Raw genomic sequence first — 16,862 nt, 5'->3', positions numbered from 1 at the left:
GACACTTTGAACAATTTTATCCTCCCAACTTTGTGGGAACAGTTTGGGAATGGCCCCTTTCCTGTTCCAACATGACTGCGCACCAGTGCACAAAGCAAGGTCCATAAAGACATGGATGAGCAAGGTTGGGGTGGAGGAACTTGACTGGCCTGCACAGAGTCCTGACCTCGACCTGATAGAACACCTTTGGGATGTATTAGAGCGGAGACTGCGAGCCAGGCCTTCTCGTCCACATAAGTGACTGACCTCACAAATGCACTTCTGGAAAAATAGACAAACATTCCCATAGACACACTGGGGTACTCTGGACCCAGAACGTCATGAATCGGGGTAAAGGGCCGATGACGGCGGCCATATATCACGTGATCACTCCATCAAATGACGGTGTGATCACTTGTCAAACTGGCGCGTGTCCAGTAAAGCTCTCCTTGTACACACCGATCGGTACAGCATGAGAGGAAGGAGACTGCATCCTAAATGTATAAAGAAAAATTACTAATTTGCTAACTTTTCCAACAAAGAAAAATTCATTTTATTTTTACAAAATTTTCAGTCTTTGTTTTTTTTTCACTATAAATGAAAAAAAAAAAAAAGACACTCGCCTGTCCCACAGTCCAGTGATGCGGCAGCCCCAAGCCTCGCTCATCTCCTTCTCTCCGTGGTGCCGGCATTGCAAGTGTGAGCACCCAGCTGTGACAGCCAGGTGCGCATGCGCGAGTCGCGATGTGCATTCTAAACGGCCGAGCAGTTTTCTGAGACCTGTGACACCCCCCCGAAGATTGGAGGGAGGGGTGTGAAGAAAACTTTGGCACTGCGCCATGGGTGGAAGTGGGAGCCTGCCCCCCCCCCCCAAAAAAAACGTTTAAGTGGAACTCCGCTTTACATTTTAATTTTAATTTTTTTAACCTAATTTTACTATCTTTTTTTTTTTTTTGCATACTCTCATCAGAGTAGTTCAGTGTCACCATAGTGATATTTTTTTTTTTTTTGAGCATTGTAACAGCAAAGTGTTTTTGCTGTTTCCAGCTCTGAGGAAAGCTACATGAAATGGTTGAACAGTCCTGCTGAAAAACCAGCATTCGATCAGCCACTGATCAGTGTATTCTGATGGGGGAAATCCCAGCTGAAAAGAATACAATAGCGTGGTGGGGTAGTTTCCTGCATCTACAGTGCCTTGAAAAAGTATTCACACCCCTTGAAAATTTCCACATTTTGTCATGTTACAACCAAAAATGTAAATATATTTTATTGGGATTTTATGTGATAGACCAACACAAGTGGCACATAATTCTGAAGCGGAAGGAAAATGATAATTTTTTTTCCAATTTTTTTACAATCATCTAAAAAGTGTAGCGTTCACACTTTACTCTTAAATACCCCCAACTATAAAATCTAGTGGAGCCAATTGCCTTTAGAAGTTGCCTAATTAGTAAATGGAGTCCATCTGTGTGTAATTTAATCTCAGTATAAATACAGCTGTTCCATGAAGCCCTCAGAGGCTTGTTAGAGAACCTCAGTGAACAAACGGCATCATGAAGGACAAGGAACACAGCAGACAGGTCAGGGATAAAGTTAAGGAGAAGTTTAAATCAGGGTTAGGTTATAAAAAAAAAAAATACCCCAAGCTTTGAACATCTCACAGAGCACTGTAAAATCCATCATCTGAAAATGGAAAGAGTATGGCACAACTGCAAACCTACCAAGACATGGCCGTCCACCTAAACTGGTTTGAAGAAGCACTGAGGTCGGTGTGAAACGCACACGTCACCTCCTGGGTTGGCTGTCATTCGCTACTTTTGGAATAAAACTGTTGGAATGTTCCTGTGGTGTGCAGCCATTTTTTTTCTTCCTATTGATCATCGGTGGCGAGCTGTGGCTTGGACCCAGAGCAACTGGACTGTAGTGATTGTTCACCTGGAGCGGAGTCTTCCTTGTTTAAATCTCCGTCCACCTAAACTGACAGGCCGGTCAAGGAGAGCATTAATCAGGGAAGCAGCCAAGAGGTCCATAGTAACTCTGGAGGAGCTGCCGAGATCCACAGCTCAGGTGGGAGAATCTGTCCACAGGAAAACTATCATGCCGCGTACACACGACCGGACTTTTCAACATCAAAGGTCCGACGGAACAATTCCGGCAGACTATTCGATCGTGTGTGGGCTGCAGCAGACTTTTGATTTGCAAAAGTCTGACAGACTTTAGAAATGGAACATGTTTCAAATTTTTCCGCCAGAACTCCGCCGGACCCAGTTCCTATAGAGAAATCCGTTCGTCTGTATGCTAGTCCGACGGACAAAAACTGACGCTAGGGCAGCTATTGGCTACTGGCTATGAACTTCCTTATTCTAGTCCGGTCGTACGTCATCACGTTCAAATCCGTCGGACTTTGGTGTGATTGTGTGTGGCCAAGTCCGTTCATTCGGACAGTCCGTCAGAACTCGGTCGTGTGTACGCGGCATAAGTCGTGCTCTCCACAAATCTGCCCTATTATGGAAGAGTGGCAAGAAGAAAGTCACAAGTCCTGTTTGCAGTTTGTGAGAAGCCATGTGGGTGACATGGCAAACGTGAAAGAAGGTGCTCTGGTCAGATGAAACCAAAATTGAACTTTTTGGACTAAAGGCAAAATGCTATGTGTGAGGTGGAAAACAAACACTGCACATCACCCTGAACACACCATCCCCACCATTGAACATGGTGGTTGCAGCATCATGTTATGGGGATGCTTTTCTTTAGCAGGGACAGGGAAGCTGGTCAGAGTTGATGAGAAGATGGATGGAGCCAAATACAGGGCAATCTTAGAAGAAAACCTGTTTAAAGTCTGCAAAAGACTTGAGACTGGGGCGGAGGTTCACCTTCCAGCAGGACAACAACCCCAAACATACAGCCAGAGCTACACTGGAATGGTTTAGATCAAAGCATATTCATGTGTTAGAATGGCCCAGTCAAAGTCCAGACCTAAATCCAATTGAAAATCTGTGGCAAGACTTAAATTGCAGTCAAGACGCTCTGTCCAATCTGACAGAGCTTGATCTATTTTGCTACAAAGTATTGACTGATTTAAAGACAAATTTTATCATTTTCCTTCGACTTCACAATTATGTGCCACTTTGTGCTGGTCTATCACGTAACATCCTTACGTTTTGGTTTTAACATGACCAAATGTGGAAAATTTCAAGGGGTATGAATACTTTTTCAAGGCACTGAATCTTGCTTGTGTGGATGGTGGTATCTGTGAGTTTAAGTGTGTGTGTTTTTTTTTTTTTTTTTTTTTTTTTTTTTTCCTTCATCCGGCTGGTTGAATGAAATGAAATCTGTATGCGGCTTTACTCCTCCCCACTCATACATAAAGTAAACCGTTTTACCTTGAGATAAACTTTAGAGCTGCATTTCACATCCATGTTTGTTTGATTAGTAACTTGAGATCAACTCATTTTATCTTCAGCTGGTTGAAGGAATGCCTCTTTATGGTTTGTTACGTAGTAGTGTGTAGAAACAATCCGTTGTGTATTATTGCAAAAATCCAACAATTCACTCCTGTATGTGAAATCTTAGCAATCGGGTTGTCTGTGGTTTACCACACATTAGTGTATTGAGTTCTGTTTGTATTTCTTGTTCTCTCTCCTGAATAAATCTGTTTAATCCAAAATGTACATCCGCTGTCAGATGTGATTGTCTCCAGCAATGTCTAAACACAGAGATATCATGACCAGAACGGCTCAATTCCTGTTTGTTTTCTTTTAGATGCTGAGGGAGGTGGTGTGTAAAACGCTATACAAGCACGGAATCCAGGAGGGTCACCGCTGCTTCGCCACCTGCAGTCAGCGCCTGTTCGATATCTCCAAATTCTTCTTAAAGGTGCCGTATATGTCCAAACCTCGGAGCATAAAAAGAGATTTTGTTTATCTAGTAATGGTTTTCAAAATAGAAAGTTTTGTATCTCATTTTGTCAGACTCACAGCTACAAAGTAAATTTTGTGTTTTTTGGTCCTTTTGGCCTCCACTTTTGTTAGTTTTACTGTAGTACAAGTGTCCAACCTTTTGTAGAGAGAGGGCCGCTTAAGTGACTTGGTAACCAGTCACAGGCCACAATGAGCGGAGCGGGAAGATGACAGGTCTGTGTCCCCTCTGCATATACAGAGCAGACATGGACACAGCTTTCTCTACTCTACAGGCCCTCCAAGTCCAATCCGATCCGCCCAGGCGGAAGAGGACAGTTCCCCTTCTGCTTTTTTTAGCCGATCGAAACGGAGGTAGGGGGGTGTAAACAGACACAGGTTCCGTTTTTTTACATCTGCTGCTCTGTAGAGGTAAATGGAGGGTCCGATTGGGTCGGATTATAGCAGCTGACATTCAGGGAGGGAGGAGAGGCAGACCGAGGAGGACAGGCAAGTTGTAGATGACGGAGGCATGTAAACTGACCCCAGTGTCAGCGCTCAGCAGCCATAATAAACCGTGGTCAGTTTACAAAGGGGAAGGCAGAACCAGACAGGATCAGCCAAGTATTTCAGGTGATACAGGGGGAAAAAATATGCAGCACCAGCACGGTGCTGCAGAACCTGCTTTGAGGTAATGGGATCCATTTTTTTTTTTTTTTTGGGGGGTTAACAAATGCTTTTTAAGGGTGATACCATTAGAGCGAGTCTTGTGTCAACTGACTTTGGGCTTGTGGTGATGGAGGAAAATGCAGCGTGCTTTTGTCTACAGTTTGCGTTGCTCCTGCGATCATTCAGAATTCGTTGATGGGTGCATTTGGCCTGTCGTGGACCTTTTGGCGTCCCTTTTGACATGTGTCAAGCTGCTTTGGTGTTCCAATTAACTTGTATGGGGAGAAAGACAGTCCTGATGTGTACTAAAGCCTGTCAACACTGGCACTAGGTTGATGGTCTTAAGACAGTCGTGCCCAATCACTGGTTGGTTACTGTAGGTTATTGGCCATTGTTGCCCTCTGCAGCGTCCTGAATAAAGCTGTGTGTTTAATATGTGGCAGCAGGTCTCGGGTAAAGTACTGGCAATAGAAACAGTTATACATTTCCTTTGTATGTTTTTCTCTTTTATTAATCTGTACAATGCTTTGCATACAGGACTTGAAGACGTCAAGGGGCCTCCAGGACGAGATGAAGAAGGCAGCTTCCAATAATGTTAAACAGGTGAGCGCTGTGTAATGGGAAGGTTTACTCGGGGGAAACGTGATGTTCTATTTAAATAAGACTTCAAATGTCAGTTGTATAAATATTTAGAAAAGAGAAGATGGCTGACCTTAAACCTTTTCTGAGCTACTACTTTACACTTCATTGTGCTACAGAATTCCATCACACTTTACTTTGTATGGGAGAAGTTAAAGGGGTTTGATCTGAGGAGTGCTGCAGGAGAAATTGTGCCATTGCAGCGCCTGCTTTCATGTATAAAGGGATCTGCCTGTTTTATCTGAAGCATTAAATCTAAAACTTTAGTCATATCTCTGCCTCTGAACTCTGGCTTGAGTTTTGTTGAGGGGAGGAAAAAAACCTATTTCTGATAGATCAACTTTATGCATTTTAGGAGTTCTATTGGCTCTTATCTGCAAACTTTTAGAACAGACCCCCCCCCTTTCTTTTTTCTTTTTTTTCCAACAGCAGAAGAATTCAATAGCAGTTATTACTCCAGGCTGAATTTAGCTAAACACACGAGGTACAATATTCTAACTGGATCCATCCACTCCACAAAATCAGTCCAGCACATCACTCACTTGTTCCTCTTATGAAAATCTTTTATTTGCCTTCTGATGCGTTTCACCCCTTTTCAGGGCTTAATCATAAAGACTTTATGGTTAAGCTACAAGAAGGTGAAACGTGTTAGGTGTCTGGTCAAAGACTCTATGCTTTTTGAACAACAAAGATTTTTGTTAAGATGGGGACAAGCAATTGTAGGACCTGTGCATGTTGCCCATTGTTTTCAGCTTTTTTTTATTGCAATTTACTGTTATCTCTCGATTTACTTAGAGATTAAAGCATGGGACAAATAAACAATTGCAGATAAAAATGAAATAACATAATCATATTGTCAAAACTTTTTTTACTTTTTAACTCGTCGGTATATCCACCTTTGTGCTGTGTACTCACAGTATGTTCTAAATGTTCTGCGCAAGATTTTGTATATTCTATGTATTTCTTCCACTTTTATGACAATAAAAGTTTATTTATTTTTTTTTGATTAAAAAAATAAATAAAATTTCACAGATTTAAAGAAGTATGGGGATGTGAAAAGACATCCACACTTGCCTCTACTCTGCAGTGATTGTGCAGCATAACTGCTGATTGTTCAGGTCTTTATCCATTCAGAGTGGAGAGCAGCAACTGTCAGCCACTGCTCTCCACTCTGCCGCTCCAGCGCCCACTAGAGTTCGGGGAAGGGCATGACGCAGCTTGCTCCTAGCTCTCAGCTGAACGTTCAAAGATGGAGCTGGCTGTCAGGCAGCTGGGGTGCTTCTAGAGCCTTAAGCAGCTCTGCCTAATTAGGTGATGGTGTGTAATAGGCTGCTATCAGCTACCTCTGGTTCACAGGAGAATAAAATCCTATCGCCCACGTACAAGCAAAAAAAAAAAAATAGCTTTGGCCATTTTTCTTTGAACAACTGAACATTACTTGTGGCATTCTCTCTACAATGAAGTGAAATATTTCTCCAAAAGTTCTTCCTAACACTCTTGCATTATGCAATAAATGAATTGTAGGTTACTTACACCTTTCTGTCCAGTTAGGAAACCTTAACCTATGGTACAAATTGTGCTTTCCACTCCCCTACCCTCCCCTGGCTGTATGGTCCTGGCCACACTGCCCTTCTCCAGCAAGCTTCCTCACTGGATTCTCTTCATCCTGCATATGTTCCCTGCAGCACCATTTAGTCCTATTGAAAGAGCCGTACTCATGGTAGCCCCAGCAGTCTGCAGAGCAACCCTCTTGGTATAGAAATGAAAGGGGCCACATCGTTCATGCGCAGAATGAAGACGACCCAGCAAGGACCCCTTCTGAAAAAAGGCTCTTCCAGTCCAAGTAAGGCAGTACAGTGAAAGCCACTGGATTGGGGACAGAAGTGAGTATTGGACCAGGTGGACTGCATTCAGGATGGTGGGGCCATACTTGAAAGCACAACTTGTAAAAAAGGTATAGCTGTCTTGGGTCAGGAAATTGTTCTGGTCATTCCATGATTTGAAGACCACCACCTCTTCTTCTAAGGTAGTTCTAAAATAGCCTTGCTTTGGGTCGTTATCGAGATTTGCTGCATTTGCACACTCTAAGAAACATGTTGAGCTAAGAAAGCAGAGTGAATGGTGTTGGTGACTTTAGCTTGGTTTTTGCAGCTGAACCGTTCAGCAGAAGCCGTTCTAACAACCTCTCTCTCTGTTCAAGAGAAATAGATACTGAACCGACCCAATTTCCCTTTATACCCTGCTTTAGTGTGATGCTGCTATTTTATACCAGTCAGAAAGTTGCAGGTGACACCACACATAAGGTGATGCCACTGTGTTGCGTAACCGTCCTGGCTGTGCTATCTGACAGTAGCATATGAATCAAAATGGTAACTGAACAGAGTTACATATCATTAGTTGGATAAGGCGGTTCACAAATGTGTGTTTTAACTGTGCATTTAGTTTCTCGCCTGCAAGATCACTTTTTAGGGCTCAGATACACTTGCTTCAACTTTAACACACCTTAAAGCAGGGGTCTTCAAACTATGGCCCTCCAGTTGTTCAGAAACTACAATTCCCATCATGCCTAGTCATAGCTGTGAATGTCAAAGTTTTACAACGCCTCATGGGATCCGTAGTTCCGCAACAGCTGGAGGGCCGTAGTTTGAGGATCCCTGCCTTAAAGCACCTACCTCTTCAACATGCTTTTTTTTCTTTTTTAATGTGTTTTTGATGCTTCAGCTTTGATTTAAGCTTTAACCACTTCGCACCCAGGCCAATTCTGACATTTCTCTCCTACATGTAAAATTCATAATTTTTTTTGCTAGAAAATTACATAGAACCCCCAAGCATTATATATATATTTTTTTTAGCAAAGACCCTAGAGAATACAATGGCAGTTGTTGAAACAGTTTAATGCTTTAAAAAAAACATGTCACGTTTCAAAATTGTACACGCTCGTGGAATGGTGCCAAACGTTGATATTTAAAAATCCCCATAGGCTACGCTTAAATTTTTTTTTACTGGTTACATGTTTTGGGTTACAGAGGAGGTCTAGGGCTAGAATTATTGCTCTCGCTCTAACATTCGCGGTGATACTCACATGTGTAGTTTGCACACAGTTTTCATATGTGGGCAGGACTTGCGTTTTTGTTTTGCTTCTGCATACGAGCTCACGAGGACAGGGGCGCTTTAAAAAAATAAAAATAAAAATTTTTATTGTTAATTTTATTTTTATTTTTTTAGTTTGACACAATTTAAAAAAAAAAAATTTGATTACTTTTATTCCTATTACAATATTAGGAATATGGCACGATCTGACCTATTTACAGTGAGATATGGGGTCAATAAGACCCCCACATCTCACCTCTAGGCTGGGAAGCCTAAAATAATAATAAAATAAAAAAAACGATCCTGGTTTCCCAGCCAAAGTGGCGCCGTTTAATTTGAATGCAGAGGCCGGGTGTGACGTCATAACATCGTGCCCAGCCTCCGAACGATCATAGAGACTCCAGGGACCACCTGGTCCGCCGGAAATCTCTATGGTATCATCCAGGGGCTGGCGGATCCTGTGACCGCCTCACTGATGGAAGCGGTGAGTCGGTACAAGCACCGGAGGGCTGCAGGAGGGGGGGCATCCCCTCCCGCCGCCCGTAAGAACGATCAAGCGGCAGAACAGCCGCTATGATCATTCTTATGGTGCAGGGAATCGCCGGCTGAAAATGCTGATTATCTGAATGATGTCTGTGGCCTCAGGCATCATTCAGATATTACACCACAAAGCCCACAACATCATATGACGTAGCTTGGACGCCAAGTGGTTAATGAACCTTTGCAAATGCTCTGTGTGTTTTTAATTTTCTATTTGTTTTAAAGGGGCTAGCAGAACCCCGGCTCAGTAGTACCTCCACTCTGCACATCCCCAGCTCATTAGTATTCTCATTCAGCAGATCCCCTGCTCAGTAGTAACCCTCAGCTCTGCTGATGCCCCACTCAGTAGTACCCTCAGCTCTGTTGATGCCCCACTCAGTAGTACCCCCAGCTCTGTTGATGCCCTAATCAGTAGTAACCTCTAGCTCTGCTTCCCCCCCCCCCCCCCACTCAGTAACCCCCAGCTCTGCTAATTTTTTGGTTCTACCCTCCTCCTCTCTGTATGGTCCCCGCTCACCTCCCACTGTTTTGCTCCCATGAGGCTCACTGTGTGCAACACCTAGTTTCTCCTGCTCTGGCCCCCCAGGTCTGCTGATCCTCTGCCGCTCAGTCCTCTCTCTCTCTGGTCCCCGCTCACCTTTTACTATAGCATTCCCATGTTGCACACCATGTGTGCCACCTGCCAGTTGCAGCAGATACTTCCAGAATATATAAACATGAACCACAAGTGACTGCTGATGATGCTTTTCTGCTTTGCTTGTTGGTTTCCCAGTGCATCCTGGGATATCTTATACCTACAATACCTCCAAAACAAAGTGAAGCTAATGCTGAATAAAAGCCCCTCAAAAACTGCAGGTGCTGGAAGATAGCTTTGTCATAGACAAAGCGACACGGCTATTGTTTAAGTGTGTAATAGAAGAAAAGTGAAGCAATGTGTCAACACGACTGTAAGGTGACCATTTTATTTGGTGACAGGAGCTTTAATTGGCATTCAGAGTGCTTTATAGAAACGTGTCCAATGCCACATTTTGAAGCAAGTGTAAACAAGCCTTTAAATATCATTTTGTTTGATGGGTTTTTGTTTTCTTTTTGACTCCAATCTGACGTAACCATAGTGGCTCTGTCATATTTATTTCAGGCTTTTTACCATATTTATTTCATTTTTCAAACACATTCCTGAAAATACCGCTTCTCTTCCTGACTTCCCTTTAATACAAAAGAATGTATAATCGATCTTTTGAGTTAATATTGGTATGTTGGAACACATTCCTTTTATTCATTGCCTTGTGCGAAGCACCGTGTGTCAATGTCCGATTCTCCGGCTTGTCACGTTACATTGTCCCCTGTGCTCGGTCACGCAGATCAGCTTTGTGAACTTGTCAATGATCCATCAGGGAAGCCGGTGGGGAAAATGGACCAGAACATTCTCCTTTTCCTAATACGGGTGAAGAGTAAACACCTTGTCACTTATTTGTAGCCGTGTAGTGAATACGCTGCATATATTAAGACGCAATTGTTTTATGCTAAGCTGCGTTCTTATACTCTTACTGTCATGGCAATCAAATGCAAATCTCTTGGTGTGGGCTTACAGCCATGAATAGTTTAATGTTTTTTTTTTGTTTTTTTTTACATCTTTTAGGAGATGTAAATGTGCAACAGCTGAAATATTTCCATCGTTTCCTTGGGGTCTTACTTTCTTAATTTCCCTAACTAGCCAAAAGTTTTACTGATAGGCAAATTGGTTTCTTTGCTAATTGGCTCTGTGCCTTGTGATTGCTGTGAACCAATCGGTGATCAACAGTGTGTCCTTTCTGATGTGATCTCCTCCTTTGTAAGCAACTCAACAATTTCTCCTACTGTCCACCAATGAAAGGACACTGTACACTGACCAACAAGAATACACACAGAGCTGCAAGGGGGCATGTTTAAATTAAATTGGCAAACTTACCACCAATATTATTGGTAGGAAGTGAAGTATGGACAACTTGCAGTTATGGGGCACTTGCAATTGAGCAAGTTCTACTTTATGCCCCCTCCCCTTCTGTCTTTGGCACTTTCCTTTGGGGGAGGGGGTACCTAGTTTTGACAAGTACCCATGCCCACATCCGGTTGGATGGTTGCAGTCCACCGCAAGTTGGGCCCCTACAACGCCCATCACCGAAGCCCCCCCCCCCCCCCCGGCACCTTTCTAGAACATAGCACAGGTGCCAGAGGGCTGCGGGTTCATTCGCAACTTTCCCAAACTTGCGTTGTGGCCAGCCTGCTGTGAATCCACAAGGGATCAAAGCTGGCTGTCCACGGTAAACATGCTGGCATCGGGGACCCGAAGACCTACAGCCGGGGGTCAGTGCTTGATTTTGTTTTGTTTCTTCCTTTTTTTAAAGTAAAACAAAATAAATTTGTCTTAATAAAGAAATAAATCATTTAGGCCCCTTTCACACTGAGGCTCTTGTAAACTACCAATAAAACAATGAGCACTTTTGAAGAGCTTTTCAGGCGCTTTTGAAGCGCTTTCCATTCATCTCATTGGAGAGGGGCTTTTTTTCCACCATACTGCCAGTGTACTGCCCCAGTGTAAAAGCATTCATTATTTTAATGAAAATGGGTTTTCAGGCGCTTTTTTTTAGCGTGAAAGCGCCTCAGTGTGAAAGGGGTCTTAGAGTGAGTTTACACCATAGAAACGCATTCCGGATGCTTTCCAGATGCTTTTCTGCGTGCACGTTTTTTTACACGTTCGTACATGAGTTTTTGATGCAGTCCAGTGCATTCCCCCCCCCCCCCCCCCTCTTTTTTTCTTAAAATAAGGAGGTGTGTTTTAGTGCATTTTTTGGTGCATTTAGGTGCGTTCCAATGCATTTTACAGCATTCCAGTACAGCAAGAGCCCTTTCACACCGAGCCGCCCCCGGGCAGCGACGTGCTTTTAACCCCTGCTAACGTCTGAAAAAGGGTTAAAACCGCCCACAAAGCGTTGCTACAGGGGCGCTTTGACGGCGGTTCGGCGGCGCTGCCCATTGATTTCAATGGGCAGGGGCGCTTTTTAGGAGCGGTGAGTTAACTGCTCCTAATGCGCCCAAAAGAAGCTGCTGGCAGGACTTTTTCCAACACCCTGTCAGGGCACCACTCCAGTGCACCCTCTGGCTGTCACACTGGAGTGAATGGAGCCGCTGTTTCAGGGCACTTTGCAAGCTCTATTTTTAACGCTATAGCGCCTGTAAAGCGACTCCGTGTGAGAGGGCTTTTACTGCAGCATGTTTTTCTGGAACTGCAAGCACTGAACTATGCCATTTGTAAACCATATAACCTACTTTCCATGTGTTTTTGATGCAGAAAATAATGCACTGGCCCTTAGGTGCAGTGTTGCATAACAGAGTAATGGGTAGTTAAACTACAATCCCAAAACTTGCCTCTCCTTCAATGGTCCTGCCTTCATTGGCCAGTTTGGGGTGATGACACATGTGCGCATGCTTAAGGCCCCTTTCACACTGGGGCGGTGCAGGCGTCGGCGGTAAAGCGCCGCTATTCTTAGCGGCACTTTACCGTCGTTTTAGGGTATTGTTTGGGGTATCAGGAAAAACCTTGTCTGGAGAAGAGAGTTGAGCGCTGCCAACAGTAAAGCATCCTGAGACCATTCATGTGTGGGGTTGCTTCTCAGCCAAGGAAGTGGGCTCACTCACAATTTTGCCTAAGAACACAGCAATGAATAAAAAAAGGTACAAAAACACCCAAGAGCAACTTCTCCCAACCATCCAAGAACAGTTTGGTGAGGAACAATGCCTTTTCCGGCATGGTGGAGCACCTTGTCATGAGGCAAAAGTGATAACTAAGTGGCTTGGGGGGAAAAAAAAAAGGGAATTTGTGGTCCATGGCCAGGAAACTCCCCAGACCGTAATCCCATTGAGAACTTGCAATCAATCCTCCAAAAAAAGAAAACCCACAAATTTTGACAAACTCCAAGCATTGATTATGGAAGAATGGGCTACCATCAGTCAGGATGTGGCCCGGAAGTTAATTGACAAAATGCCGAGGCGAATTGCAGAGATCTTGAAAAAGGTCAACACTGCAAATATTCACTCTTTGCATAATTGTAATTGTCAAAAAAAAAAAAAAATCCTTGGACTCTTATGAAATACTTGTAATTATACTTCAGTATACCAGAGTAACATCTGACAAAAGATCTAAAAACACTGAAGTAGCACTTTGTGAAAATTAATTTGTGTCATTCTCAAAACTTTGACCACGGCTGTACAATAAAGAGGCTGCCTGCTCACAGCTTTTTAATGTAAGATTTTAGTTGCGCTTAAAATGGACCTCCAATTTATTTTGTGTTTTCTAAAAAAAAAAAAAAAAAAAAAAAGTGTCTCAATCCTTTTTTTTTTCCTTTTTTCTGTCTTAGATCATTCAATGGGAAATGGACAAGCTGAAGAAGTAAAAAATATGAAATGTGAAAGATTTTTTTTTTTTTTTTGTAGATAAAAAAAGAGGTTTGTAGTGTACAGTAAATATAATTTATACATGGCTTTTTTTTATATATGTATTTTTTTTTTTTTTTTAAATCCTTCCTTTAATAAACAATTTACCTATTGTTCACCTCCAGGCCTCTGTATAAAGATGGTAATATATCATTCTCCAAGAGCTCTCCTCCAGCCTAACAATCCTTGCATTGTGTGTCTCCACTGCCCCTGTGTTGTATTAACAGATATCATCAGTTTGCTTTGGAGTGAGCCGGGGTTTAACCCTCTGCTGGTCACAGCAGCTCTAGCTGTGGTTTTCTGTACTTCAAAGGTGGGTGCGCTATATAGTTTTGTACAATGGTAACCAGTAGTTATTCAAACGTTTTTGTTCTTGGCATGTTGAATCAAGTTGTATGTCTTCATAGTTGAGGAAAAAGAGTGTGTTGACTTTTCAGTAACTTTCAGTTTTGTATAAACAGATTCCTGATTTGTCACTGTATACAGCAATGCAATATCGTTTTTTGATAAAAGCTCCATCTGTTTTCTTTAAAAATCTGCCCTTGAGCTCTAGTCCAGTTGCATTGCCTAGGCTGAGATGTCATCAGTCTGCTGCAGGCAGGAGGAAGAATGTCCCTAGTCTCCCACCCCCTACCCCACCTTAGCTTTTTCGATCTTGCTCCTGCTTTGTTACTTTGTAAAATAAAAAATTGTCACGTTAATGTGAAATAACAAATAATTGAAATGCATAACAGTAATCGGTCCATGAAAAAGTCAGAAGTAAATATTATGTGAAATATCCTAAGGGGTCTTGTCTCAGGGATGCTATACGACTAAACACCCAAAGTGCACCGATCGCCATGATAAGAAAAGGCTGTGCCCTTACCAGATGACTAGACTCCGCATTACAGAAGCATTATAAAGCTTGGACTCTTATAACAGAGAAGGATCCGTCCTCTGGATATAAACAGGTTAATGTTGGTATCCACTCCACTGGTTACTCATTTTATCTCTTGCTTCCAGCTAAGGTGCAAAAAAAAAAAGAGGAAAAGATCAACATAGCATAAAACTGTGATGGTTTATTGAAAAGTAACAAGTACAATAAAACGTGAATAGAATTACTGGATCAAACAATCTGCAGATCATATGACAACTAGCATGGTATGAAAGGGCATAAACTCCACCCTACTAGTTTTGTCATAACTGACGTCATCGGGGGGTTGTAGCAAGTCACAAGGTAAGAGGCTGTAGCAGGGGCTGATATTTGTTAGACATTTGTGAAGACAGCCAAGAACTGCACAGAATTTTATGTTGGTAGATAAAGTAGTAGAAAGGAAATAGATGCTGACCTTCAAGAGGAAGTAAACCCTGATGAGTTTACTTCCTCTTTTTTTCCCTGCAAAGGTAAAGCATAATGGACTAGTATGCATCGCATAGTAGCCCATTATGTGTCACTTACCTGACACAGGAGCCAGCGAAGTCGCGCTGTCCCCTGTAGTCCGCCGCATCCATCTTGCTGGTGGCGTCTCGCAGTTCCGCCGTTGTCATTCGGCGAAGCCGCAATGACGTCACTCCCGCGCATGCGCACGGGAGTCGACAAATGCGGCAGCTCCATTTTTGGAACTGCCGCGTTCAGTGCGCCTGCGCGCCGCTGACAGCGGTGCCCGTTTTCAGGCAAATATCTCCTAAACCATATAGGTTTAGGAGATATTTCTTGGACCTACAGGTAAGCCTTAATCTAGGCTTACCTGTAGGTCAAAGTGGTTTGTTTACAACCACTTTCAACAATGCCTGAATGGATGTAAGGAAAATCAGATGGAGGCATTATTAGGAGTACTGTGAGAGCTAAAAAATACCTGGAAGCGTTCTACTTACCCTTGCTTCAACCAACATAATCAAATTGATAGCTTCACTTTAAAGTAGAGGTCCATCCTAACACTAAAATCCCTGTATCTACATACATCCACGGTCTAACACTAACCTATCTAGCCCTGTAAAGAAGAAATCGGTATACATACTTTTTGGGTTTTTTTTAAGCCGATCCAATCCGGTCTGAATGAATAACTTGTATAGCGCTACATATGTGAACTAAGTCTCCTCAGGGCACTTTTGCTGCCAGTATTCATCTGGATTTTCAGAAGAGATGGGTCTTGAGCTTCTTCCTGAAGGCCAGATAGTTTTCTTCTGAGGGAATGTCCGCGGGTAGAGCATTGCATAGCCGTGGTCTTCAGTGGCGGAAGCTCTGCAGAGGACACAGCCATCAACGGCTGTGAAATGAATGGGGAGTGACGTCATCCATATACTTACTATGGGGCTTCTGTTGTCAGATGTGTCCTATGTACCCACCTCCACAGTGAAGCCGTGGCTGCCAGTTCAGCGTGGGATCGGGTCAGAACAGAACGGCTTTAAAAAAGGATTGTATACTGATTTCTTCTTTACGGGGTTAGATAGATTAGTGTTAGATCGTGGATGTAGCAATTTTAGTGTTTGGGTGGACTTCTACTTTAAGGGCTAGTTCACACAGGCGCAACGCCCTGTATAGTGCCACTTTAAGGGCTCAGTCACACGAGTGCTATCCCCTGTACAGTGCCACTTTAAGGGCTCGTTCCCCGCACAGCAATAAGATAGGTGGTAGTTGTTTGCTGCCCCCTAGTGGTGTGTGAATATAAATGTACAAATAAACACAAACTGTGTGACATAAACCATGTGCAATAAATCTGCTGCTATCACCAGGATGTTATTACAAAACAAAAATGAGTGAATATCTTAAAAATGTGATAGTGCTGCTGCAATCTGACAAATAATACATAGATCCAATAATAAACGATTGTGCCAGACTCACTCACAATTAATGATAATTCCCATCAGGAAAAAGGCTCCACACTGATCTTTAATAGTTCCCACCAAGGTCCTGCAGGGATCAAACACACTTTGTATATTTCTCCTTTAAAGGTTGCCTCCATGATGAGCAAGTTTGCAGGAGTTCTGCATGGCACCCCACCATCTGCTGATCGTGGGTACAATGCTTTCCACTAAATAAATATTCACCTGCAAAAACGTGCATTTATTTTATTTTTATTTTTTTACATGTTCAATTTTTTTATTGGTTTTCAGAACATAAAATAACAGACTTTTAGAAAAGTTTTTTTTTTTTTTTTTTTTTTTTTTAAACGTGAACTTATCCTTTAAGGGCTCATTCAAACAGGGCGCAACGTCCTGTACAGCGCGGATAGTAGTTTGTATTTGTACTAGTGTAGAGCTGAATGTAGGCAGACTATGTGAAAGGATTTACATCTGCAGTATGAAATCTCCTGCGCTGCAGAATTGGACAGGTATATATGGCCAGGTGCACAACCCTGTGTGTTCACGGCTGTGTACCAGTCCCTGATGTGCTTGTCAAACTTGGCTGGGTGGATGATTGAGGTCGGCGCTACTTTGGCCTGACTTTGATGCCACTTGAGGTCCATAGACCTCAAGAATACACAGGCATTGCTTCAGTTGCATGACTTTCAGGTCGCACAAGTGTGAAAGGGGCCTAAGAAATGCTATGCAGTCATCACTGCAGTGCTTATAAAGAGGGATATTCAGCAAATGATGGAAATA

General features: G+C 42.8%; 1 protein-coding gene across 1 annotated transcript in view; it reads left to right on the top strand.

The window, feature by feature from the left end:
- Positions 1-13,400, top strand: part of MTBP (MDM2 binding protein) — an 89,075-nt gene extending 75,675 nt beyond the window's left edge. Inside the window, exons 20-22 of the mRNA XM_077493279.1 lie at positions 3,739-3,852; positions 5,079-5,144; positions 13,205-13,400. Of these exons, the coding sequence (XP_077349405.1) occupies positions 3,739-3,852; positions 5,079-5,144; positions 13,205-13,240 (216 nt within the window). The 3' untranslated portion in view covers positions 13,241-13,400. The remainder of the gene's footprint in view (positions 1-3,738; positions 3,853-5,078; positions 5,145-13,204) is intronic.
- The last annotated feature ends 3,462 nt before the right edge of the window (positions 13,401-16,862 follow it).

Source organism: Lithobates pipiens, unplaced genomic scaffold (genome assembly GCF_037356315.1).
Source record: "Lithobates pipiens isolate NorthernLeopardFrog02 unplaced genomic scaffold, aLitPip1_a1.2 Scaffold_19, whole genome shotgun sequence".
Taxonomy (NCBI): domain Eukaryota; kingdom Metazoa; phylum Chordata; class Amphibia; order Anura; family Ranidae; genus Lithobates; species Lithobates pipiens.
Note: the sequence above shows the minus strand (reverse complement) of the source record. Positions and strands in the feature narration are given on the sequence as shown.